The sequence below is a fragment of the Giraffa tippelskirchi genome, chromosome 10, assembly GCF_054371585.1.
Source record: "Giraffa tippelskirchi isolate mGirTip1 chromosome 10, T2T-mGirTip1v1.2.pri, whole genome shotgun sequence".
NCBI lineage: Eukaryota > Metazoa > Chordata > Mammalia > Artiodactyla > Giraffidae > Giraffa > Giraffa tippelskirchi.
The window spans coordinates 60,047,863-60,073,889 of NC_137284.1; the positions used below are offsets into that span (position 1 = coordinate 60,047,863).

At 36.9% G+C, this 26,027-nt stretch overlaps 1 protein-coding gene across 16 annotated transcripts in view; it reads left to right on the plus strand.

Annotated features, from left to right (window-relative positions):
- PPP1R9A (protein phosphatase 1 regulatory subunit 9A) overlaps positions 1–26,027 on the plus strand; it is a 362,524-nt gene that overhangs the window by 258,313 nt on the left and 78,184 nt on the right. For all 16 annotated transcript variants that reach the window (XR_014066087.1, XR_014066088.1, XR_014066090.1 and 13 more), the window contains one exon: positions 17,759–17,914. Coding sequence is in view for 13 of the 16 variants with exons in the window: in XM_081531508.1 (XP_081387634.1) it covers positions 17,759–17,914 (156 nt within the window). In the remaining 3 variants the exon portion in view is untranslated. The remainder of the gene's footprint in view (positions 1–17,758; positions 17,915–26,027) is intronic.

Consider the following 26,027-nt stretch of genomic DNA (forward strand, 5'->3'; position numbering starts at 1 on the left):
GACAACAGAATGGACAAGTTGGTCAGCTAGCTCAGAAACAGACCGTACCACATGGAAAATTTGTTTGTGACACAGATAACACTCTATATGAGTTGAGAAATATTAGGCTTTTCAATGAAGGGTAAATGGTAAAATTGCAATCCTCATCTCAATCTGAGCTCAGAAGTTCATTCCAGATGAATTATTACTCAAATGTGAAAAGAAAAGCTGTAAAATTTAGGATTCAGTATAGAAGAATATCTTTATGACTTCAGTGTAAGAAATGGTTCCTTACATGAGACACTTAAATCCATAAAGGAAACAATTGAGAAAATTGAGTTCATTACGATTAAGAACTTCTACTTATCAAAAGAATGCTTCTGTGAAAACAAAAAGACATACCAGAAGCTGGAAGAAAATATTTGAAAAAATAAAAAACTGAAAGAAACCTGTATAAAAAGTCCTCTATGAGCCAATGAGAAAAGTCTACATATAGACTATTGACTTAAATAATCATATTGTAGAAGAGAAATCTGAGTGGTCAATGAGCACATGAAAAGATGCTCAAACATATTAGGAATCAAAATGTAAAAATTAAAAACCAAATGAAATACTATTTTCCATCTATTAAATTGATTTAAATGGGATATTTTAAGTTTTGGTGGTAATATGGACTAAAAGGAACTTTTCTCTGCAATAAATATAAATTGGCCCATTCACTTTGAAAAATGATTCGGCATTATCTAGTGAAGTTGACTCAACAATTATATTTCTTAAAAAAACACCTGAGTAAAATTCTTAAATTCATGAGGTGTTGCTGTTGTTCCGTCACTCAGTCATGTTTGACTTTTGTGACCGCATGAACTGCAGCACACCAGGCCTACCTGTCCTTCACTATCTCCCTGAGATTGCTCAAATTCATGTCCATTGAATCCATGATACCATCCAACCATCTCATCCTGTCGTCCCCTTCTCCTCCTGCCTTCAATCTTTCCCAGCATCAGGGTCTTTTCAAATGAGGCAGTTCTTCGCATCAGGTGGCCAAAGTATTGGAACTTCAGCTTCAGCACCAGTCCTTCCAATGAAGGACTGATCTCCTTTAGGATGGATTGGCTAGATCTTCTTACAGTTCAAGGGACTCTCAAGAGTCTTCTCCAACACCAAAGTTCAAAAGCATCAGTTCTTCAGTGCTCAGCTTTCTTTTTAGTCCATCTCTCACATCCATACATGACTAATGGAAAAACCATAGCTTTGACTAGACGGACCTTTGTTGGCAAAGTAATGTCTCTGCTTTTTAATATGCTGTCTAGGTTGGTCATAACCTTTCTTCCAAGGAGCAAGTGTCTTTTAATTTCATGGCTGCAGTCACCATCTGCAGTGATTTTGGATCCCAAGAAAATAAAGTCTACCACTGTTTCCATTTTTTCCCCATCCATTGGCCATGAAGTGATGGGACCAGATTCCATAATCTTTGTTTTTTGAATGTTGAGTTTTAAGCCAGCTTTTTCATTCTCCTCTTTCACCTTCATCAAGAGGCTCTTCACTTTCTGCCATTAGAGTGGTGTCATCTGCATATCTGAGGTTATTGATACTTCTCCCAGCAGTCTTGATTCCAGCTTATGATTCACCCAGCCTGGCATTTCACATGATGTACTCAGCATATAAGTTAAATAAGCAGGGTGACAATATACAGCCTTGATGTACTCCATTCCCAATTTGGAACCAGTCCATTGTTCCATGTCCAGTTCTAACTGTTGCTTCTTGACCTGCATATAGGTTTCTCAAGAGGCAGGTAAAGTCGTCTGGTATTCCCATCTCTTTAAGAATTTGCCACAGTTTGTTGTGGAAGCACAGTGCAATATCATTCTTGTAACAGAAAAGAATTGGATACAACTGATATCTCTATCAAGAAGAGAATGGGTTAATATGTTGAGGTATATTCATTCAATGGAATGCCATACAGATGTTTCTGCAGTTCATAACAGAAATTTCAGGAGCCTATAATTAAAAGGAGAAAGGCACAGAAGAATACATGATTCCATTTATATGAAGCTTAAAATCATGTAAAAATTACTGATACATTACTTAGTCATACAAAAATATAGTAAAAGTAAAGAAAAACAAGAATGATAAAAATCAGCAGAATTATTCTGAAGGGCAAGAGACTAAACTATTATAGAATCAAGAGGCACACAGAGAAGACTATAATTGAAATGTAGTGGTAATGCTCCTTAAAGTTGTTAGTTCATTTGTGGTGGTTATATCCTTATTTCATTATATTTTTGTATATTTCATAAATACTATTTGTGTCAACTTAATATTTAATGAAAAAAGTTAAAAACTGTCATGTCCAATTGCTTATATTTAACAGTTATGTGGGTATAAAATGAATATGACATGATTCCTGCTCTCCAGGGACCTATAAAATGACTTAAAGACTTTGTGTCTCAAAGTGGGACTCCCATAGTACTTCTGTAAGATTGCAAATTTCTTCATCCAACCTCGCATCTGCTGGAACAGAATATGCACTGTAAATGGCCTAGGGCTAAGGGAGTTTGTGGGAAGGGTTAGGTATAATCAGGGCTGGAGCTGTCCAGTTTAAAGATGCCAGGAAAACTGACGAGAAGACTTTTGAGTGCTGGTATTGCAGACACTTTTCAAGAAAAAATTGTTGTCACAAACCACCAGATAGCCATAATGAGGAAAGGAGTAAAATTATTCTCCCTCAAAGGAAATTATAAGTTTGAGAGTACATTTATTATTAATCCATAGAAACACCATCAATGATATTTTTGTTGGTCTTTTTGTTTACTATACATTCTGTAGCTATAATTTCTAGATCTATGTGATAATCAGCATTTTTGCAATCATATAAGTCAATTTTTATATGAATACACCATATTTTCTGAGATTCAATTAGCTGTACAATTAAAGAATTATTAAAATAATAATAATGTGTGCCACTTGGTCAGTGTAGTTGTTCTCTTCTGCAGATTAAAGATTCAGGGAAATACAAATCTCTTAGTCTCTTCCCACAGTTCTGCTGGCACCAGCATAAGTGCTTCATTGTTTCCTTAGCAAGTAAAATGAAACTCAAGGAAGGCTGCCAATTTGAAATTGCAGTGTGACATTTGAATTACAGAGGTCTACTTTGGTCTCTTGACTGTTTAGTTCTGGATATCAGTGGGAAAAATAGGGATCACTGGTTCCCTACTCATATAGAATATATCCTTCAGAGACTTAAAGACAATGACATTTATATCTTAGTAAGTAGCTATCATTTATAAAGAGGAATTGAATTACAAATATTGAGTCATGGAAAAATATAGTTTATACTCCCAAGAAGCTTAGTATTTTGCTGTGGAAACAAATATATATGGTAAAGAATTTAAATCATTTTCAAGGCAGTCTGTCAAAAGGCCAGAAAACCATAGTATAAAAGGATCATCACAACAAAGGACACACAAAAGTAAAAGCATGAGTTTGAGACTTGTGGTTTCAGTTTTTATTTGCAAGAATTTGTTTGTTGTTATTGTTTATATGTTTTCTGTAACTAAGAAGCTGGGCCAGCAAGAAATAAAAAGACCAGTTTACCTGTAGAGTATATAAAGGAATAACAGTTGGAAAGTCTTCAACAGAGTAAACTTAATAATATTATAGAAACTTCAAAAATCAGCTGAATTTCTAGGCAGTTTTTGAAATTAACACAATATTGTAAAGCAACTATACCTCAATAATAATAATAATTATGATTGGGAAACAGTTCTTTCCAGGGCACTAACATTTCTGAGGCATTGACTACTCTTTGTTCTAGACTATCTGTTCAAGTCCCTTATGATTATACAGTAGAAGTGACAAACAGATTCAAGGGACTAGATCTGATAGAGCGCCTGAAGAACTGTGGACGGAGGTTCGTGACATTGTACAGGTATGGACCTAACAGAAGCAGAAGATATTAAGAGATGTCAAGAATACACAGAAGAACTATACAAAAAAGAACTTCATGATCCACTTCAGATAACCACGATGGTGTGATCACTCACCTAGAGCCAGACATTCTAGAATGCAAAGTCAAGTAGGCCTTAGGAAACATCACTCCAAGCAAAGCTAGTGGAGGTGATGGAATTCCAATTGAGGTATTTCAAATCCTAAAAGATGATGCTATGAAAGTGCTGCACTCAGTATGCCAGCAAATTTGGAAAACTCAGCAGTGGCCACTGGACTGGAAAAGGTCAGTTATTCCAATCCCAAAGAAAGGCAATGCCAAAGAATGCTCAAACTACCACAATATTGCACTTATCTCACACGCTAGCAAAGTAATGCTCAAAATTCTCCAAGCCAGGCTTCAACAATACGTGAACCATGAACTTCCAGATGTTCAAGCTGGATTTAGAAAAGGTGGAGGAACCAGAGATCAAATTGCCAACATCCGTTGGATCTTTGAAAAAGCAAGAGAGTTCGAGAATAACATCTACTTCTGCTTTATTGACTATGCCAAAGCCTTTGACTGTGTGGATCACAACAAACTGTGGAAAATTCTGAAAGAGATAGGAATACCAGGCCACCTGACCTGCCTCCTGAGAAATCTGTATGCAGGTCAAGAAGCAACACTTAGAACTGGACATGGAGCAACAGACTGGTTCCAAATCGGGAAAGGAGTGCATCAAGGCTGTATATTGTCATCCTGCTTATTTAACTTACATGCAGAGTACATCATGACAAATGCGGGACTGGATGAAGCACAAGCCAAAATCAAGATTTCCAGGAGTAATATCAATAACCCCAGATAAGATGACACCACACTTATGGTAGAAAGCGAAGAAGAACTAAAGAGCCTCTTGATGAAAGTGAAAGAGGAGAGCAAAAGTTGGCTTAAAACTCAACATTCAGAAAACTAAGATCATGGCATCTGGTCCCGTCACTTCGTGGGAAATAGATGGGGAAACAGTGGAAACAGTTACAGACTTTATTTTTTGGGGCTCCAAAATCACGGCAGATGGTGACCGCAGCCATGAAATTAAAAGACACTTGCTCCTTGGAAGGAAAGTTATGACCAACCTAGACAGCGTATTAAAAAGCAGAGACATTACTTTGCCAACAAAGGTCCATCTAGTCAAAGCTATGGTTTTTCCATTAGTCATGTATGGTTGTGAGAGATGGACTATAAAGAAAGCTGAGCACTGAAGAACTGATGCTTTTGAACTTTGGTGTTGGAGAAGACTCTTGAGAGTCCCTTGAACTGTAAGAAGTTCTAGCCAATCCATCCTAAAGGAGATCAGTCCTGAACATTCATTGGAAGGACTGGTGCTGAAGCTGAAACTCCAATACTTTGGCCACCTGATGCAAAGAACTGCCTCATTTGAAAAGACCCTGATGCTGGGAAAGAGTGAAGGCGGGAGGAGAAGGGCACGACAGAGGATGAGATGGTTGGATGGCATCACCGACTCAATGGACACGTGTCTGAGTAAACTCTAGGAGCTGGTGATGTATAGGGAGGCCTGGCGTGCTGCAGTCCATGGGAATGCAAAGAGTCGGACATGACTGAGCGACTGAACTGAACTGAATCAGTGATACCACCTCTATCCTGGAAGGCATTCAGGCTGACCTCAGCTCACTGGCCAGGGTTGTTATGGATTATAGAATTGCCTTCACCCCTAGATTTCTCCCTTGTGGTCCCATTGTAGGTCTGTAAAATCACTGATACCTCCTGCTATATTTGAGGATATAGTGGTATGGCTCTATTTGCACTGATACCACCAGTACCTTAAACCAAGTGAAAAACTCAGTTGAAGAAACTTAAGGAGAAAGCCCCCTGGATTTCTAAAGTAGACCTTGATAGTTTATGGAATTTGTTTAGCCAGTAGGGTCTGGAAGCCTGGGGAGTATGGTCAGTCTCAGAACTGCAAGTTGGGCTCATTCTGCTATTTGGGGTTCTTTTAATAGTAGTTTTAATTATATGCTGTGGGAAAGACTGAATAGATTTGGTCTGGCCACTCTTGGCCACACGTATCAGTGTAGTCAAGGGAATGCCATACTTATGGGAAGGTTCATCAGATACCCAGATGGTGCAGAAATGAGGGTGAATATTATTGGGAAACAATTCCCCCAGGGCTCTCTCACTTTTCTGCACGTGTTGTGAGCAGAGGCACTAATGGCCTTTGTTTCAGATTATTTTTTCAATAATATTTTACATAGTGAACAGCCTTGGAAAGTATAGATAGTGTCTCCCTTTAAGGTTGGTGACAGACTTGCTTATCACCTTTGATAAAAAATTTGAGTTTCCAAAGCTCAGAATTCTTAACAAAAGATTTTTATGGTCATACGCTCTGCTCCATTTTTAGACCATGACAGAATCCTATATTTGATCTTTGTTTGGAAGCCATTTCTTAGTCTTAGAATCAAGACTCTCAGAACTATCAAGTTTTGTTGGTTTGTTTCTGTTCAGCTGTCCTCTGAGTTGATCTCTAGTCATCATTTTTTACTGTAAGCAGCAGAAAGAAAGCAGACAGTGCCTTCAACACTTTGTTTGGAAATCTACTTCTCTAGTTCACTTGGTTCAGTAGGAGTATTTCCTATGTCCTGCTTTCAGAAGGTGATAATGTGGCTAAGCTTTCTGCCACTACAGTCTTTTCAAGGCAGTTTAGGCTGCTTTAACATACTCTTCAAAATCCTCCCTGCTTTCATGATTCCAGACTTCCCCGTTTTGCTATATTTATTTATGGCTGTGCTGTGCTGTGCTGAGTTGCTTGTAGTGTCCAACTCTTTGCGACCTCATGGACTGCAGCCCGCCAGGCTCCTCTGTCCACAGGGAATCTCCAGGCAAGAATACTGGAGTAGGTTGCCATGCCCTTCTCCAGGGAATCTTCCCAACCCAGGGATTGAACCCAGGTCTCCCACATTGCAGGCAGATTCTTTACAGTCTGAGCCACCAGGGTGGCTATTGTTCTATAATAAATTACCACTAGAACGTAGCAACTTACAATAAGAAATACTCACAGATTACAGTATCTGTAGGTCAGATTAGCTGGATACCTCTGACTCAAGATGTCTCACAAAGCCAAAAGTAAGGTTGTAGCTACAGCTGCAGTCACACACATGCTCAACTTGGTAAAGGTCTGTTCCAAGCCCACTCATAGCTGTTGACTGAATGCAGGATATACACTTTCAACTCAGCAGGCCTCAGGTCCTTTCTGGCTATTGGCCAGAAACAGCAGTTTCTTGTGATATGGGCCTCTCCATAGGACCACATACAACATGGTGGCTTGGCTTTCAAGAGCAAGAGGACAAAAGAGATGCCAGTCACAGGTTTTTGAAAACTAATCTTAGAAGTGACATCCCATCACTTTTCTTGTATCCTGCTTGTTAGAAGCGAGTCTCTAGATTCAGTGCACATTCAAGGGAAAAGGTTATAGAAATCCATGAGGAAGGGATCAATGGGGGTTATTTTAAAGCCTGCCTACCACAGTGGTAAAGAGCTTTTGAGAAGTATACTTTGGAAAAGGAAGGAGGGGGAGGAGCTAAAGAAAGCTTTACAATTCTGTAAAATCTAATTCTAATTTTTGAATGGTCTACCACAATTACTAGAAAATTTTAAGAAGGGTTAAAGATGATTTTGAGTTCTTACAGAAGATTGTGGCAAATCTTAAATCTATCTGGTCAGAATTTTAGGAGGAATAATCTGCCAGGAGTATTATCAGTGACCTGAGGAGCTGAGCATCTGAAGGCAGGGAACACTAGAGGCATTATCAGTAATAGAGATAAGAGATGTTAAATATTTCTTGATTCGGTGACTAGACAGTAAGAATGGAGTGAAATTTCAGAAAACATTCTGAAAACAAAGAAAAGAAAATTTTGAATGACTTGATAAATGAGAGAAATGAATATATGTCTTGAGCCATACATCATGTTGGACGTTTTACATATTTTATTTCTTTGAGTCTTCTCAATACCTATGAGATTGGAATTTTTCACACCATTTTTATAGAAGAAGAGATCACAGAAGACTCATGCTAAATGACTTGCCTACTATCATACAACTGTGGTATTGCTTTTTCTCTTTTGGGGCCCTGCTCTCTCCAGCTCCCAAGCCATGCTGTCTTTTGTTGTGCTGTTCTGTAGCATTGTCTTGGAGAAACCGAAGACAGTGGAAATAATCATAGTCCTGATGATTAGCATAGTCATCTAGTCATTTAGCATATTCTAGGCACTGTGATTAATACTTTGAATATATCACTACTAGAAATTTTCCCAACAACGTTATGAAGAAGGTGTTATTATTCCCAATGACATGAAAAGAGACCAAATGGCCCAACATTACAAAACCTGGACACGCAGAAGTCAACTGACAGAACACAGAAAGAGAGACGCCTTTTCAGAGATGGGGATGCTTTTGCTGAAAGTCATCTGGATGATTGATGTAGACTGAGGAATTTTAAACATTAAAGTGTTAGTTTGAGGTCTTTCTCCTCCAGAGAAAAAGCAACTCTCTTCTGTCCTCCCACAGAACTGAGTCTGAAAATATATATAACCAAATTCAATTCCAGTAAACAAATTCCAACAAAAACTGCATAATTAAGGCTACTTTTATGATTAGCATCATTTAGTTTCCCTGAATTTACCAGAACAAACATTGCCACAGCAAAAATGACTACTAATGGTTGAACCTAACAACAAGAGAATATCCCCAGAAGGGTCATTGAGGCCCAGCTGCAGCTGTGCTTTCACCATATTTCTTACTTGAAAGCTGAGAATCAACAGGAAAATCAGGCTCTACCATGCTGTGTAGATGTGGCTAAAACTGTATTAATTTATTCAGCAAACATTTGCTCAGTGCCTACTTCATGCCAAGCAGTGTGCAAGCCACACTGGAATTACAGGCATAGATTATACCTGGCATTCTCAGGGAATTTGCCATTGAAAAAAGTTATTGGGAGAAGGCAGATTTAAAAAAAACAGCCAAGTTTTATGGGTGAAGTACGGCATGTCACAGAAACATTAAGAGGCGGATTAGAAGAGTCTTAAAGGCAGCAGCCTCATAGGATGTGCTAAGTACATGGATATTCATTTGGACCATTAGGGAAGGAGGGGAGTCAATAAGTGAGGAGAACAGAGACCTGGAAGTTTGTTTGACCTTGGGTAGAAGCTAGTACCTACCCTAAAACTGAGAACACAAGAAAAGGAGCAAGTTAAGGAAAAGGAAAAGCTTTACTTCAAAAATGACTGGTTTGCTTTTAAAAGATTCGTGTGGCCAGGATTTCTAGGACATTATATTTGTGAGACCAAAAGCAAACAAATGTCTAGTTACAACATTTGGTGAAGCTTTCAGTTCAGTTCAGTCGTTCAGTCGTGTCCAACTCTTTGCGACCCCATGAACTGCAGCACGCCAGGCCTCCCTGTCCATCACCAACTCCCGGAGTCTACTCAAACCCATGTCCATCAAGTCGGTGATGCCATCCAGCCATCTCATCCTTTGTCGTCCCTTTCTCCTCCTGCCCCCAATCCTTCCCAGCATCATGGTCTTTTCCAGTGAGTCAACTCTTCGCATGAGGTGGCCAAAGTATTGGAGTTTCAGCTTCAACATCAGTCCTTCCAATGAACACCCAGGACTGATCTCCTTTAGGATGGACTGGTTGGATCTCCTTGGAGTCCAAGGGACTCTCAAGAGTCTTCTCCAACACCACAGTTCAAAAGCATCAATTCTTCGGCACTCAGCTTTCTTCACTGTCCAACTCTCACATCCATACATGACTACTGGAAAAACCATAGCCTTGACTAGACGGACTTTTGTTGGCAGAGTAATGTCTCTGCTTTTCAATATGCTATCTAGGTTGGTCATAACCTTCCTTCCAAGGAGTAGGCATCTTTTAATTTCATGGCTGCACCATCAGCAGTGATTTTGGAGCCCCAAAAAATAAAGTTTGACACTGTTTCCCCATCTATTTCCCATAAAGTGATGGGACCAGATGCCATGATCTTAGTTTTCTGAACGTTGAGCTTTAAGCCAACTTTTTCACTCTCCTCTTTCACTTTTGTCAAGAGGCTCTTTAGTTCTTCTTCACTTTCTGGTGAAGCTTTAGCCTATTGTTAATGTAGTATAAGTACCACCACCAGCAGTTGCTGCTGCTGCTGCTAAGTCGCATCAGTCGTGTCCGACTCTGTGCGACCCCATAGACGGCAGCCCACCAGGCTCCACCGTCCCTGGGATTCTCCAGGCAAGAACACTGGAGTGGGTTGCCATTTCCTTCTCCAATGCATGAAGGTGAAAAGTGAAAGTGAAGCCACTCAGTCGTGGCTGACTCTTAGCGACCCCACGGACTGCAGCCTACCGGGCTCCTCCGTCCATGGGATTTTCCAGGCAGGAGTACTGGAGTGGGGTGCCACCAGTAGCCGTGGTCACTTATTTTGAGTATCCGCCATGTGCCTGCCCTTGTGTTGAATATTCTGCAGACACCATCTAACTAACTGTCATGAAAACCTTGTTACTCTAAGGAACTGTTTTTATCCTCACTTTATGGATGTGGCAATTAAAACTTAGATCTGAAAAGTAACTTTGCCAACATCAAGAGCTGAGATTTGAACCCAGGCCCAAGTAATTTCAAAACCAAGTTTCTTTAATTGGTCTTTGCTATAACAGATACTGTCTGTTCCTTTGTAAAACCTATACTGAGATCTACAGCCCTCCTGAGTATTCAAGGCTCTAATATGTCTACATGCTTCTGGTCCCTCTAGAACCACCAGAAGAAGCAGAAGCTTCCAGTCGTACTTAATATTGTAATTATGTATCTTAATAAAATATTAAATCCTCCGATGGAATATGAGTATAAAGGAAGTTATGTCTATGAAAGCAGATAAAATTCTTTGTAGAGATTCAGAGAAGACTGGTAGCTCAAGAAAATTAGATTGAAATAGAAATGCAAAAGAGAAAAGCTATAAAAATCTAGAGGAATTTCACACTCATTTTGCCTTGCAAGTATCTTTTTCATCCATTTTAAGACAGTGCATTAATTCTTTGGAGTATACACTCTGCTTCTGGTTTATATAACAAGGAGTACATGAGACATCAGTCAGCATACCTGTGAGCCAAACCTTTTGAAGGAGACTTCTGTGCGCTTGCCCAGGGTGAGCATACTATGAGAGAAAAGAAGAGGACAAGAACTTTGGAGCTCACTACAGGCAGGCGCAAGTCTTCAAAGTGAACTGAATGATAAGGTTCAAAGATGCAGAGAGTGAATCTCAACACAACAGGATTATGCACCAGGGCTTTTGGTTGGAGAAAAATGAAAGGAATGTATTTCCATCTATTTTTCTACAAAGCTTTAGTTCTGTAGACTGCCAACAGCATAGTAGAGAAGAAAGAGCATGGGCCATGGGATATGTTAAATGCGTAGCTTCAGGAACATAACTAATTGACCTTGTGGAAAGTTTCTGAGCCTTGGTTTCCTCAAGTTAGCATAGTATAGTGATATCAGACAGTTTTTAAAGAATGTACAGTGTTGGGCACATAGTAAGTTATTGGAAAAAAAAATCACTGTTCTTTTTTTTACCCTTTTGGGATGCTATTTAAAAGTATAAGATGTTAGTCAAGAAAGTAGATAAGATGATAAAATGGCAAGAACTATTCTTGCCTCATTTACAGTGGATTTGCAAGTTGGGACAAAGAACTTTCAAGAGTTTCTGTTTACTTAAAAGATGTTGAGTATTTTCAGAATAAAGAGATAAAGAGAAGAAGGATCAGGATGCCAATGGAAACACTTTGCTGTAGCAGTTTTCGGGGGTACAACATTGTCCATTTTCCTCTGTAAATGTCAAATTCAATCCAATTTAACTTTGAGGTTTATGAAATTCTGTATCAGTCCATGTAATTTATTTTATTTGCTGACTAACCATAAAAGTAATTTCCATTTTCTATCAGAAATCTTCCAGCAAACAAAAGCCCAGGACCAGACGGCTTCACAGCAGAATTCTACCAAAAATTTAGAGAATAGGTAACACCTATCCTACTCAAACGCTTCCAGAAAATTGCAGAAGATGGTAAACTTCCAAACTCATTCTATGAGGCCACCATCACCCTAATTCCAAAACCAGACAAAGATGCCACAAAAAAAGAAAACTACAGGCCAATATCACTGATGAACATAGATGCAAAAATCCTTAATAAAATTCTAGCAAACAGAATCCAACATCATATTAAAAAGATCATACATCATGACCAAGTGGGCTTTATCCCAGGAATGCAAGGTTTCTTTAACATCCGCAAGTCAATCAATGTAATACACCACATTAACAAATTGAAAGATAAAAACCATATGATTATCTCAATAGATGCAGCAAAAGCCTTTGACAAAATTCAACATCCATTTATGATAAAAACCCTCCAGAAAGCAGGAATAGAAGGAACATACCTCAACATAATAAAAGCTATATATGACAAACCCACAGCAAACATTATCCTCAATGGTGAAAAATTAAAAGCATTTCCCCTAAAGTCAGGAACAAGGCAAGGATGCCCACTTTCACCACTACTATTCAACATAGTTTTGGAAGTTTTGGCCACAGCAACCAGAGCAGAAAAAGAAATAAAAGGAATCCAGATAGGAAAAGAAGAAGTAAAACTCTCACTGTTTGCAGATGACATGATCCTCTACATAGAAAACCCTGAAGATTCTACCAGAAAATTACTAGAGCTAATCAATGAATATAGTAAAGTTGCAGGATATAAAATTAACACACAGAAATCCCTTGCATTCCTATACTCCAATAATGAGAAAACAGAAAGAGAAATTAAGGAAACAATACCATTCACCATTGCAACAAAAAGAATAAAATACTTAGGAATATATCTACCTAAAGAAACAAAAGACTTATATATAGAAAACTATAAAACACTGATGAAAGAAATCAAAGAGGACACAAACAGATGGAGAAATATACCGTGTTCATGGATTGGAAGAATTAATATAGTGAAAATGAGTATACTACCCAAAGCAATCTATAGATTCAATGCAATCCCTATCAAGCCACCAATGGTATTTTTCACAGAACTAGAACAAATCGTTTCACAATTTGTATGGAAATATAAGAAACCTGAAATAGCCAAAGCAATCTTGAGAAAGAAGAATGGAACTGGAGGAATCAACCTGCCTGACTTCAGGCTCTACTACAAAGCCACAGTCACCAAGACAGTATAGTACTGGCACAAAGATAGAAATATAGATCAATGGAACGAAATAGAAAGCCCAGAGATAAACCCACGCACCTATGGACACCTTATCTTCGACAAAGGAGGCAAGAATATACAATGGAGAAAAGACAATCTCTTTAACAAGTGGTGCTGGGAAAACTGGTCAACCACTTGTAAAAGAATGAAACTAGAACACTTCCTAACACCATACACAAAAATAAACTCAAAATGGATTAAAGATCTAAACGTAAGACCAGAAACTATAAAACTCCTAGAGGAAAACATAGGCAAAACACTCTCCGACATAAATCACAGCAGGATCCTCCATGACCCACCTCCCAGAATATTGGAAATAAAAGCAAAAATAAACAAATGGGACCTAATTAAAATTAAAAGCTTTTGCACAGCAAAGGAAACTGTAAGCAAGGTGAAAAGACAGCCTTCAGAATGGGAGAAAATAATAGCAAACGAAGCAACAGACAAACAATTAATCTCAAAAATATACAAGCAACTCCTGCAGCTGAATTCCAGAAAAATAAACCACCCAATCAAAAAATGGGCTAAAGAACTAAACAGACATTTCTCCAAAGAAGACATACAGATGGGCAACAAACACATGAAAAGATGCTCAACATCACTCATTATTAGAGAAATGCAAATGAAAACCACAATGAGGTACCATTTCACACCAGTCAGAATGGCTGCTATCCAAAAGTCTACAAGCAATAAATGCTGGAGAGGGTGTGGAGAAAAGGGAACCCTCTTACACTGTTGGTGGGAATGCAAACTAGTACAGCCACTATGGAGATTCCTTAAAAAGCTGGGACTAGAACTGCCATATGACCCAGCAATCCCACTGCTGGGCATACACACCGAGGAATCCAGAATTGAAAGAGACACATGTACCCCAATGTTCATCACAGCACTGTTTACAATAGCCAGGACATGGAAGCAACCTAGGTGTCCATCAGCAGACGAATGGATAAGGAAGTGGTGGTATTTACACAATGGAATATTACTCAACCATTAAAAAGAATACATTCGAATCAGTTCTATTGAGATGGATGAAACTGGAGCCCATTATACAGAGTGAAGTAAGCCAGAAAGAAAAACACCAATACAGTATAATAATGCATATATATGGAATTTGAAAGATGGTAACGATAACCCTATATGCGAGACAGAATAAGAGACACAGATGCATAGAACAGTCTTATGGAATCTGAGGGAGAAGGTGAGGGTGGGACTTTCGGGGACAATAGCATTGAAACATGTATATTATCATATGTGAAACAGAACACCATTCCATGGTCGATGCATGAGACAAATGCTCAGGGCTGGGGCAATGGGATGACCCAGAGGGATGGGGTGGGGAGGGAGGTGGGAGGGGGGTCCAGGAAGGGGAACACATGTAAACCCATGGCTGATTCATGTCAATGTATGGCAAAAACTACTACAATATTGTAAAGTAATTAGCCCCCAACTAAAATAAATAAATTTATTTTTTAAAAAAAAAGTAATTTCCATTTTCCACAAAGATAAAAAAATTAGAAGAACATATATTTTGAGTCTACTAAATGTAACTTTTAAACTTCAGGTGTTTATGGGGTTCTGTAGTAAATCCACGCCATATTCTAAAGCCTGTTTAGGATGGGAGTGATAAATAATCAACGAGAGAGAATGGCAACATGTTTTTAAACACTATATCCAGAGCTTCTGATAAGTAATAGTAGAATAAAGACAGTAAAATACACACCTTGTCCTCAGGATGCTTATGAGATTAATTAGAGAAAACCCTAGTAAATGGAAAGATGAAATGAAAGATAAAAAATTTTAACAGAATTGCAGGCAGTTTGGGTATTGAGAAGGAGACTGGCAAAGTAAAAAACAAGAATCAAAACAGTTCTTAGTGACTTACATTTATAAAAATAATTTTGATTACTCAAATGGATAACAAAGCCAGAATTATACTTAGAGGTAAGAATTGCATATATTGTACAAACCCTAATCCTGTTATTCACTAAAAGGAGTGTTAAAAAATTAATGTGATATAATGCTGCCTTCTCATCAAATGACTTTACAGGGCATTTTCTTGATATGATTGAAAACTTCCTAGCAGGCTATAGATATTACCAAGTAAATGCAATTGGCATTCTTGGATTCATTTTTTAAAAAATATTTTTCAAGATCCTATTATAGGTTAGGCCTCTTCCTAGGCACATATTTATGTTCATTCTCTTAAACATGGTGAAGAAGTACCTATTTTCAAGCTGTTAAAGGAAAATCAAATCGTTCGTTTCAACTCTTAGGTTTAAAAAATGCTATGCCATTATCAGACTTGAAATTTAACTTCAGATTTTATTGAGTCATTCATGATGTTTATCAAATTGATGTGATATAGAAGTGAATATTATATACCTAGCTTAGGCCTTCATAATTGCTGATAGTTGTAACTATAGGGTAAAGAATAAGTGCAAAGTTTTATATCTCTAAATCAGAACTTTCAGCAAGGTATCTTGAGATCATTTACTTGCCAGTCTTGCTACATTTCTGTTCATTAACATCACTGAGATTCATCAACTACCTGTTAGTTCTAAAAAATATGTATAAATAGAAGATGAGTTAATGTATAGAATCTCTCTCTCTTTCACACACACACACACACACACACACACACACACACACACACAAGTCTGGAATTAGACTCCTTTTAAGGTTTATAGGAACTAATCATACCACAAATGGAAGCTCTCTGGAAACAACCAGCCCCCACTGTTCAGTTACCTTCCCTCCCAGTGCCATTGACACTTAGAATGATGTTTACAGTTCAGATCATTTCAGACTGGTTTCTAAAGACTCCGAGGAGTCCAGATGCTGATAAACTATACAGTTTCAACATGGAGGGCAGCCACTGCTTTCCCTTTCAGTCAAGGCATCTCTAATTTTTTTTGTAGGGGAAACAGGGAGTTCTAATGTGTAACCAGTGTGGAAAGTCACTGATCTGTATGAAATATTCTGAGCTTACTTGTATACACAAATGCCACCGAAGTCAAAGTCTTCATGATAATAGTCTCTGTGTGTGGAAGAAGAGTCTGAGTATGCTGCTTCCTCCTTTGTTGTTCATCATACTCAATGGCCTCCAGAAATTGTGTGTGCATCTGGACACTGCAATTTAAGAGAGAAATTTGAGAACCTGGAGAGAAGTCAGTGTACAGGAAAAAGACAATTACACAGAATGAGACCTAGGAGGAAACTGCAATTATTTTACTTTGAAAGAGAGAATTCAGAATGGCAATAATAATGCTCTTTCAGAAATCAGGAATTATTACACTGAAGTTAATGACTGGATTTACTTCGTTTGCAAACAGAGTCAAGTAAATACGGTTTCAGGTTTAGAAAGAACAATTTAGTGTAGAACCAAAAGATAAAATAGCAATTGGATGCTAAGCTTCTTTAATCAAAGAAATAGATCACTCAGTACACTATGAAATGTTTTAAAGGCAATATGAATACTTATCTGTTTTATGTATTAAATGTAATACTCCCTGAAGTAACAGGGGTGAATTAAAGAAGCCTTGTTTTTCAAACCTGTGAATCAGTGATTTATCTTCAAATTAAATCAGAAGGTATAGATCTCAAACAATTAACCTGGTGCTGCCAGAAAGAAGCCGCTTTCTAATAATGTTAAGGAACTTAGTGGTGAGGAAGACTATATATTCCAAGGGTCATGAACTCAGATACTTACAGAGGCCCACGGGTATCATGAAGGAGTGATGCTAGCAGCTTAGAATAATGAATTATGGAACTTGTGGTGTATTAGAAAGTGTGTGACCCATGTAAAGGAACAACCACTGCTGACTCTGACCAGTGGTTCTCATGTCATAATGTGCCTTTATTGTCAGATCTTTGGTTCTATAAAAAAACCCAAAAAACTGGAAACTAGAATCTTAGGTGACATTTTTTTTAAACGTTGCCAAAATGCTGACATTTATCAAAATAGTACTAAACAGGCAAAGCAATGTACCCAAGTGGGCTGTAAGTTAGAAACTTTTGGTTTGCCCTTTAGGTCACTAGTTTACCACCATGTTAGTTAAACAAGCAACTGAAGCGGAATTGATTAAACTCTAAAGCTTAGGAGAATTAACCTACCAGACTTTTTTTTGTAAGGCTTAAATAAGGTCCCTTCCAACTCTGTGAATCTTTTGACCTACCGTTCCTTCTCTGCTGTCAATATTGGGTGACTTAATGCATTACAGGTGATAGGAATTTAAAGGAATTACTTACTTCTCTTAGCAATGTAATTTTCTTTAGTAAAACCATCAAATACTTAGATTTAAAATAGTTTGTTGCTTCACTAAAGATACTGCTGATGCAGTTAGATTTTTAGAAATGCACTTATATATGTCATAGTCATGTCACTTTGGATCTTTGAACTAACATTTGTAACCCTAGCTGCATGAGGCATGTTTGACTCAAAAGTCTACTTACACTTTTACCACTTGGTGACATATTTTATTTCTCTTTTATAAAATATTTTAAAAATAACTCACCTCCACATGAGTAATAACAGCTGGATTCCTGAAATTCCCTCCCTTTTAGACAGGAGAATATGCCACAGATGAAGAGGAGGACGAGGTAGGACCTGTTCTTCCTGGTGGTGACATGGCCATTGAAGTCTTCGAGCTGCCTGAGAACGAGGACATGTTTTCCCCCTCAGACCTGGATACAAGCAAGCTCAGTCACAAGTTCAAAGAGGTAAGTTGCTGATCTGCAAAATATTTTTCTCTACCTGTCCATTTCATTATTAAGTATATACTTTTGTTAGAAAAATATATTAAAAATAATCAGTTTTCAAAAGGATGCCTTTCAGTTACAGATTGTGTAGAATTTCATTGAATTTCAAGGCAAAAGTTAAGTAGATCTCATTATACAGTCATTAATTTAAATGCATTAAATTAATACAATCATTATTTGTCATGGTGACAGTTTCTAACTTGTCTGTTCCATAATTTCAAGCTACAGCTTTAATTTGCATTTTTTGTGATAAGTTCAGGTTGTATTTTTAAAGCTTTATGAAAGTTTCAGGAGCTGATTTCCTCAAAGGCAGTGATTGCTAAAAAGGAATTTTTTTTTTTCTTTTCCTAAACTAGACAAGATTCCAGCAGGGATTAGATGGTATTCCCAAGTGGCTTAATTGCAGAAAGTTCAATTTCTTGAAAAAGTTCAAGAAAAAAAAACACTTTTTTTTAAACTTTCGATTTTATCTTAGAATATGGTTGAATGAACTTTGAGCAGAGTTAACAGAACTACCAAGTGATATTACAGTGCACAGGGACTAGCAACAGCAGAAGCTGATACCATCTTTTGACCTAATGGGTGAAGAGGGAAAGAGATAACCTATTTTTGAAGGCGGGCCATTCACCATCTGCAGCTTTGTAAGATGCAGCCACTGCTAAAAACTACAACTTGGGAGTGAGGGTGATAATATTCCAAGACCCTCCTCTCCTCCGGCTGATGCTGCCCATCAGTCTAATCCAGGTAGGATAGCCTGGGCAATTCAGTCCTGAGGCAGGAGCTGTCAGAAATGGGCCAGGATCCCGAGGGAGTGAGGGAATGTAGATAACCACAAAACTCTTCTTCCAGATTAACTTCTCAGAACCTCAACATGTAAAACAGAAACAGTGATGAATGTGTCCCCAGGCATTTCACTCTCCATTTTTTTTGTGGAACTTCCTCCATTGTTGAAAACAAATATGTCATTATTTACAACCTCCCTGCAATAACTCTGAAGCACTGAGGCTTGAAAACCACTGTTCTGTGGTTACAAGTCTCTTAGGGACTTGACCCCACTTGGAAAGCATATTTTCCTATTCAAGAAAAACAAGGTTGATAATTGCAGATTTCTAATATCTAATTTTGATGTGTTAGAAACAGGGTCTTTAAAAAAAATATTTGTTTATTTATTTATGGCTGTGCTGGGCCTTCAGTGCTGCACGTAGGCTTTCTCTAGTTGTGGCAAGGGGGGCTACTTTCTCATTAGGATGCGTGAGCTTCTCATTGCAATGGCTTCTCGTGTTGCAGAGCAGGGCTTTAGGGCGCCTGGGCTCAGTAGTTGCTGCTCTTGGGCTTAGTTGCTCCATGGCATGTGGGATCTTCTGGGATCAGGGATGGAACAGGCATCCTCTGCCTTGCAAGGTAGATTCTAAACCACTGGACCACCAGGGAAGCCCAGCAGGGAAGTTTATATGTTCTCATGTTATACCTAAGACACCTAGTATATTGACTTACCTTTTTAAGTCCTCATGACAAATTTGTGAGGCCAGTGTCAAAGTGAATGTACTTTTGAAATTTAAGTTTTTATTAAATAAAACAACTTATGTTCATTATAGGGTTTTGGAAAGTACAGATTTGTATAAATGCCCCCAAAATCATTCATAATCCCAATATTATGGTATTTGATATTATAGGATATATATTGTGTTAAACTCCTTCTCGTGACACTAAAAACTGTATTTTTAGGATCTTCCCATGTCATCAAATATTTTTCCAAAAATGATGCTTATTTACTGTTTATCTTATGGATCGTATATAATTTACTTCACCCCTTGTTTTGGAACAGTTCCTCTGTTTCCAGTTCTTTTTAAATTATTAAAAATAATATTGTAACAAATATTACATTTTCTTTAGGATAATTTCTTACAGTGGAATTATTAGATTATAGAGTATGAGTATTTGGGGGACTTGTACTTAGTACCAAGTTGCCACCAGCATGGTTTTTTTCTTGGTAATATAGAAATTTGTTATGTCTCCCAATGAAATGTGTTTAGAATGCCCAATTCTCTTCCACATGTTATTATTAGTCAGATTGAACCATTTCCATTTATATAGTTCACAGAGTCCTTCAAGCAGAATGCATGGGTTTTCCAGATGATTTGTGACTATTCCTAGTTCTAAATCAGATGCAAGCATCTTGGTGACAATGCTGCTGCTGCTAAGTCGTGTCAGTCGTGTCCAACTCTGTGCGACCCCATAGACGGCAGCCCACCAGGCTCCCCCATCCCTGGGATTTTCCAGGCAAGAGCACTGGAGTGGGTTGCCATTGCCTTCTCCATGGTGACAATGAAGTACACTATTATATAATGATCAGAATTCTCTTACAGTAGAGTAGCAATGCCTATCTTAGGACCATTTCTTATAAAGGCTTTCTAGATTAACTGATATCTTCAAAGAACGATGCAGAGAAGTGGCCAAGTGAAGTGGTATAATCTGTTTCTCCTCAGCTCTGATTTGGCCTAAAATTACATATTATCTGAAGAGTAGATGAACTGTTTGTTCTTTAAAAAAATCTTCCTTGAATATTGTAACTCTCAGTCTAACTTTGAGGCAGTGAGGACAAGGTTGTGTTCCCTGGCAAAAGTCTATTATGTAACTTACATGTTACCAGGTGAGTATGATCCCTACTCTTTGGAAGATAATTGAGCTGGAATTAGAATACATGTTTTTGTTTTTGTTTTTTCTAATGGAAGTTAAAGAGCTTAAAAAGCAGAAATAGTAAATGAAATGTTATAGCCTCCATTTTCTGAATTGAGCCAAGTACTCAATACTCCATAAATACTGTTTGAAATGGACTCCATAGTGCAGACAGCTACATGATCTAGACTGGGGGACAGCAAACTATGGCCCATTGGCCAAATCTGATCCACTGCTTTTTTTATAAATAAAGTTTTATTCAAACACAGCCATAGACATCCATTTATATGTTGTTATTTATTATTGTCTATTTGTTTGTGGCTGTTTTCATTCTACAGCAGTAAAGCTAACTAATTGCACAGAAACCATATAACCTCTAAATCCTAAAGTGCTATTTGCACTTTTACAGACAATGATTGCTAACATTGGTGTGGGCTGCTCTGTGATCTGAAACCATTCTTTGTAACATGGCTGATTTAGTTTTAGCCTGAGAAACCAAATCGGCATTTTTTATTTTGACTTTTAAGAATTGAACGTTTGTCACCACCTCTAAAACAGGCAAATACTGTGTCATTTCACTTAAAATCCTTTTATTCTCTTTCGTTTTATATTTAACATACGAATATATTCATTTGTTCAGGGGTTTACCACAGAGTATCAGCTGCCTGGCCCTCTGTCACAGGATTTGTGTCCTGTACGCTGCCACTGCCACAGTTTTAAACTTATGTAATTAACATAACATACCCCAAATTATGCACAGAATCTGGGGTGGAGTGGAGAGTCATTTTGTGTTGGAGTCTGTAAAAAAATCTCATATTACAGAAAGAGTTCTCTTAATTATATTATTTCAACCAAAAGTATACGTTATACTATTTGGGCAAAGCGCATTATACTAACATTCTCTCAATCATTCCCATTTTTAGCCTATTATATATCGTGCAACTGAACTCTAACCTCCTCTGTTTTTTGTTGAATATTTTATCCAGTCTTTGCACAGTTCTTGGGATATACTTAGTGGTTAAATATTTGGTGAATGAATGGTATCAAGCATATACTAGAATTTGTTGTATAATACAAGACAGCTATTTAATTTCCCAAACAGTTGACAAGGGAGCTAGCACATTTATTAAATGCTCATTTAACCATTTCCTTCTGGTTGGAAGGCCAGCATTATTATCTGCAGTATTTGTGTCTTTACACTCTAGACTGCCTTTGACCTTCATATTCTGTTTCATTTTCTCATTAATCTTTGGTGCAGTAATGTTAGACTATATATAAAACATTAATGAAATAAATCAGATCCACCTAATTCTTCTCTTCAAAAATCCCTTTACTTTTCAAGTTATTCAAAAAAACACTTGAATCACTTTAACTCCCTTGAAGAAACTTCTTTGCATTTTTTATTGTAATTCCATTAAGCTAGTAAATTAACTTGCAAAAAACTGGCATTTTTATCACACTGACTCTTTTAATCCAAGTTCACAGAATATATCTGTTTAAAGTCTCTTTCTGACCCTCCCTCAAATTTTATAGTCCCCTCTACTATGTAAGTGTCACGTATAAGTAATAGAAAGTCTTAACCAGAGTGGATTAATCAAAAGCTGCCACAAAGATTATATTAGCGCCAATATAAGTAAAGAATCCTTCTTTATTTTTCTATTTTCAGAAATGACTTATAAAAGAGACTTAATGACTTTCATAAGGTCAAAATTTGTGTTCGCTGAAAGTTTGTTATTACTCAGCTATAAAACCATATGTGCATTTGTGGAGGAAGATTTTTAGAATACATTTTATAATAGCTATTACTCTTTTCAAGTTTTCAAGTTTTTCTTGGGCCAACTTTGGTATTTTGTATTTCTCAAGAAATTCATATATTTCCTCTAGGTATTCATATCTATTAACTTATATTTTTATAATATGGCTTTAAAATATTGAAATCTTTAGTAGCTATAACTAGTTACCTTTTTTATTCTTTTTTTCCTTTGAGCATGTTCAATTTTTTCTTAGTTTTTTTCTAGAATTTATCTGTCAAGTTAGATTTACATTTCCATTTTTCATTTTTAAATTTAAAAATACTTATTTTTTTCTACCAATATCTTTGTTTTTTCTCCTGTTTTATTTTTTGGTATTTATCAGTTGCATTCAATACATTTATTTTTCTGATAACCCTTATATTTTGATAAGTATATTTAAAGCTATAATTTTTTTCCTGAATATTGCTTTAGCTATATGCACCTTTTCTCTTTAACACAAGAATTATTTACTGGTATATTTTACTTTCCACACCTATCTACTTTATTTTGCTATCCTTTTGTTTTTGGGTTCTAATTTTATGACACTATTCAGAAAACATATTCCGTATGGTAGCTGTTTTGAATTTTCAAGACTTCTTTTGTAGCTTAATTCATAAATAGTTGTATTTAAATATTCCTTATGTATGTAAACATCACACATATTCTGTACTTTGATATGAAATTTATATAAGCATTAAATTTATATCGATAAGATTAATACAAACACACAAATGTCTTCTCTGTAGCATGGCTTAGATTTTGTGGTTTGATGTACCAATTCTGAAAAGTATAAGTTAAAACCATCAGCTACAGTTTCTTTCTTCCTATAATTATAGCAGTTGCAGTTTTATATATTTTAAATCTTTGTTGTTAGCTACACATATGTTCAGGATTACTACAACTTTTCAATTTATTGTAACATCTCTCTTGTTTCTAATGACACATTTTACTACAAATTCTATTTTGTTTGTAGAAATTCAGCACTGCCTTTCTTTGGCTTCATATATGCCGCAGAGCATCTATTTCTTCCGTCTCTTTATTTTCAACCATTCTGTATCCTTTTCACAATTGTTTCCTTTAGTCAACGTATTCCTAAATCTTACTGTTATACTACTCTTAAGAGTTTCTGTTAGTTAATTGGTCGGTTTACCCCATTTTATTTAATTATTTTAATATTAGAACTTACATCTACCATTTTATTTCATAATTTCAATGCTTCTTTTTGTTTTGTTTTTTATCTTTTTACTTGCTTGCTATTAGATATACCACTTTTTCATCTGCTGCTTAACAGTTACACATGTTTATTCTCTTCTTCTCTAACAGTTACTCTCAAGTAGCTTTGACTCCGTCTTAGGATATTTTCACCCAGCAACATGGAAGGCAGACCAGCAGCTATGTCTTTACCATTTAACAAAATAATAGCCTTAGCATACATTCATCCACCTCTCCTCCCCTCTAATACTGACACAGGAATAATGATTAGCTGGTTTTAACATTTTAATTCACCACCTTTTCCCCTAAAAGTGTTGTTGCACAAGCTAATTTTTTTGAACTAGCACTGCATACTGTAAAAGAAAAATCTAATGACAACAGCCATTTGGATACTTGTATTACTTTAACCTTGTACTTTAAATTTTTTATCACAATTTCTTAAAGTAGGTCTCCTTTCATTCCTTTTTTTCTAATCTGTTTTCCTGTTCTGTGTTTGTGTTTATGTTTTCATTTTGGTCTATGAACATTTTCTTCAGTTTTTAAGTGTTTTTTCAGTTTCTGTTTCTTTAGAAACACTGTTTTTAGTATTATCTTTTTACCTTTCTTTTCTTCTCTGTTTTTTTCCCATGCCTGGGATTGTCCTCAAATGTGTCCTCTCATATCAGTGTTTCAGCTCACTGTAGCATTAAGTATGCTTTTAGCTTCAAGTTTATGTGTTCTTTTTTAGCACTTCTAAAATGACTTAATTCTTTTAATACATTTTAGTTTCCGTGTTCTCCATTCATTTTTCATGCTTCTTCACTTTCTCTTCATCCTCATATTCCATAGAGTTACCTTAAAATATCTTTTTATTTATGGGATACATTGTTTTCACAGGTTTACTTATTTGAATTTTCAAGTTTATATTCTCTTTTCCCTGATCTGAAGAATTTAGTAATAGGCTTAGTTTTGCCTTTTTCTCATCTATTTATCTTGAATGAGGCAAAAACCATTTTTGTATCCAATGTTAATCAGGAATTTTTCACTTCTTGAAACCACAAATCCCATTTCTGGACCTCCATTAGGAGGACATGTCTATGTGCCTAGTTTCCAGCCTGGTTGCTGCTTTCTGGCAGCCTCTCATCTAAAGCAGTTCTCTGTACTAAGGTGCGATGTCCACATCTCACCATGCAGCTCTGTAAGTTAAAGAAAAAAAAGTTATTCCTTGCTCTCAAAGCACTTACTGGGACTGCCCCTGCACTTTGGGGTCTGGAGCTGTAAGTATGCAACATGCCACTGTCAGCCATCTTCCTGCATTCTTTTTCTCATGTAGCAATTGCTTTCTGAATGAACATGGAAGGCGGAGCGTGAGAGAGCCTGGTGTGAAGCCAGCTCCAGGAGAGACAGTAGAGTTTGCCTTCTTCCTCATTGATAAACTTGGTGTCTCAAGCCGTTAGTGAGAGAGGCACAAGGCTCCTCCCTGTCTTTGGAGTGAAGATAGTGAAGCTTGGATAGATTTTTCTTAATTCAGCTTCATGATTCACATTCTAGTAACAGTTGTTTTTAGTTTCAGTATCAGTTTGGTTGTGAGTTTTTCTTTTCTAGTATGATTTCACTGGAAATTTAGTGGAAAGTAGGAAGAGGCTGAATCAGAAACTGCTGGCCAGGTGCCATGTCAGTGGACTGTCCAGTGCTTCCTTTCCACCATTCCTTCTTGAGAGTCATAAGTATTAGCTCCCAGGAAAAAGAGTTCTGCATTTATCTGGAGGAAAAAAATGGAGTCTAAAAAATACGTTATTTTACCTACTTAAGTCATAGAGATTCTGTGAAAAGTAATTTAGAAAAAATTATTAATGCATTAGATAATAGAGTTACCTTTATGGAACTGTCCATTAATATGTCAAGAAGGTAAAAAATTGTTACATACTTAACAATAAACAGATATTTATTTTAAAAGGAACTGTAATTATAGGCTGTCACCTACATCCAGCACCTTCACCATGAATAACCAGTTTATGAGCACTTCCTTAGAGAGTGACTTGGTAGACTATGTCACTCTATGCTGCATATACTGCAATTAATGTTGCCATTCAAATTAAGTTATGACAGCATTCAATCAGCTGACTTCAGCTAGTTCTGCATAGTCTATTCCCTGAGAAGAACACTTTGGTTAATGTAAAGATAGGTACCATTTATAAACCTTTGAGCAGAAATGATAAATAAATATAGCATAGCTTAATTTTAATGGCACCAAAGTACAGGCAAGAGCAGCCCTGATTTCTTCTTTCGTAGAATTTATGCTGTCATAGGTAAGACAGCCTGCAATCTGATGATCACAGATACAATTGTAAAAATTCTGATTCCAATGCTGAAACCACTTCATAAAGTTGTATGCAAATATCAGTTATTATTTT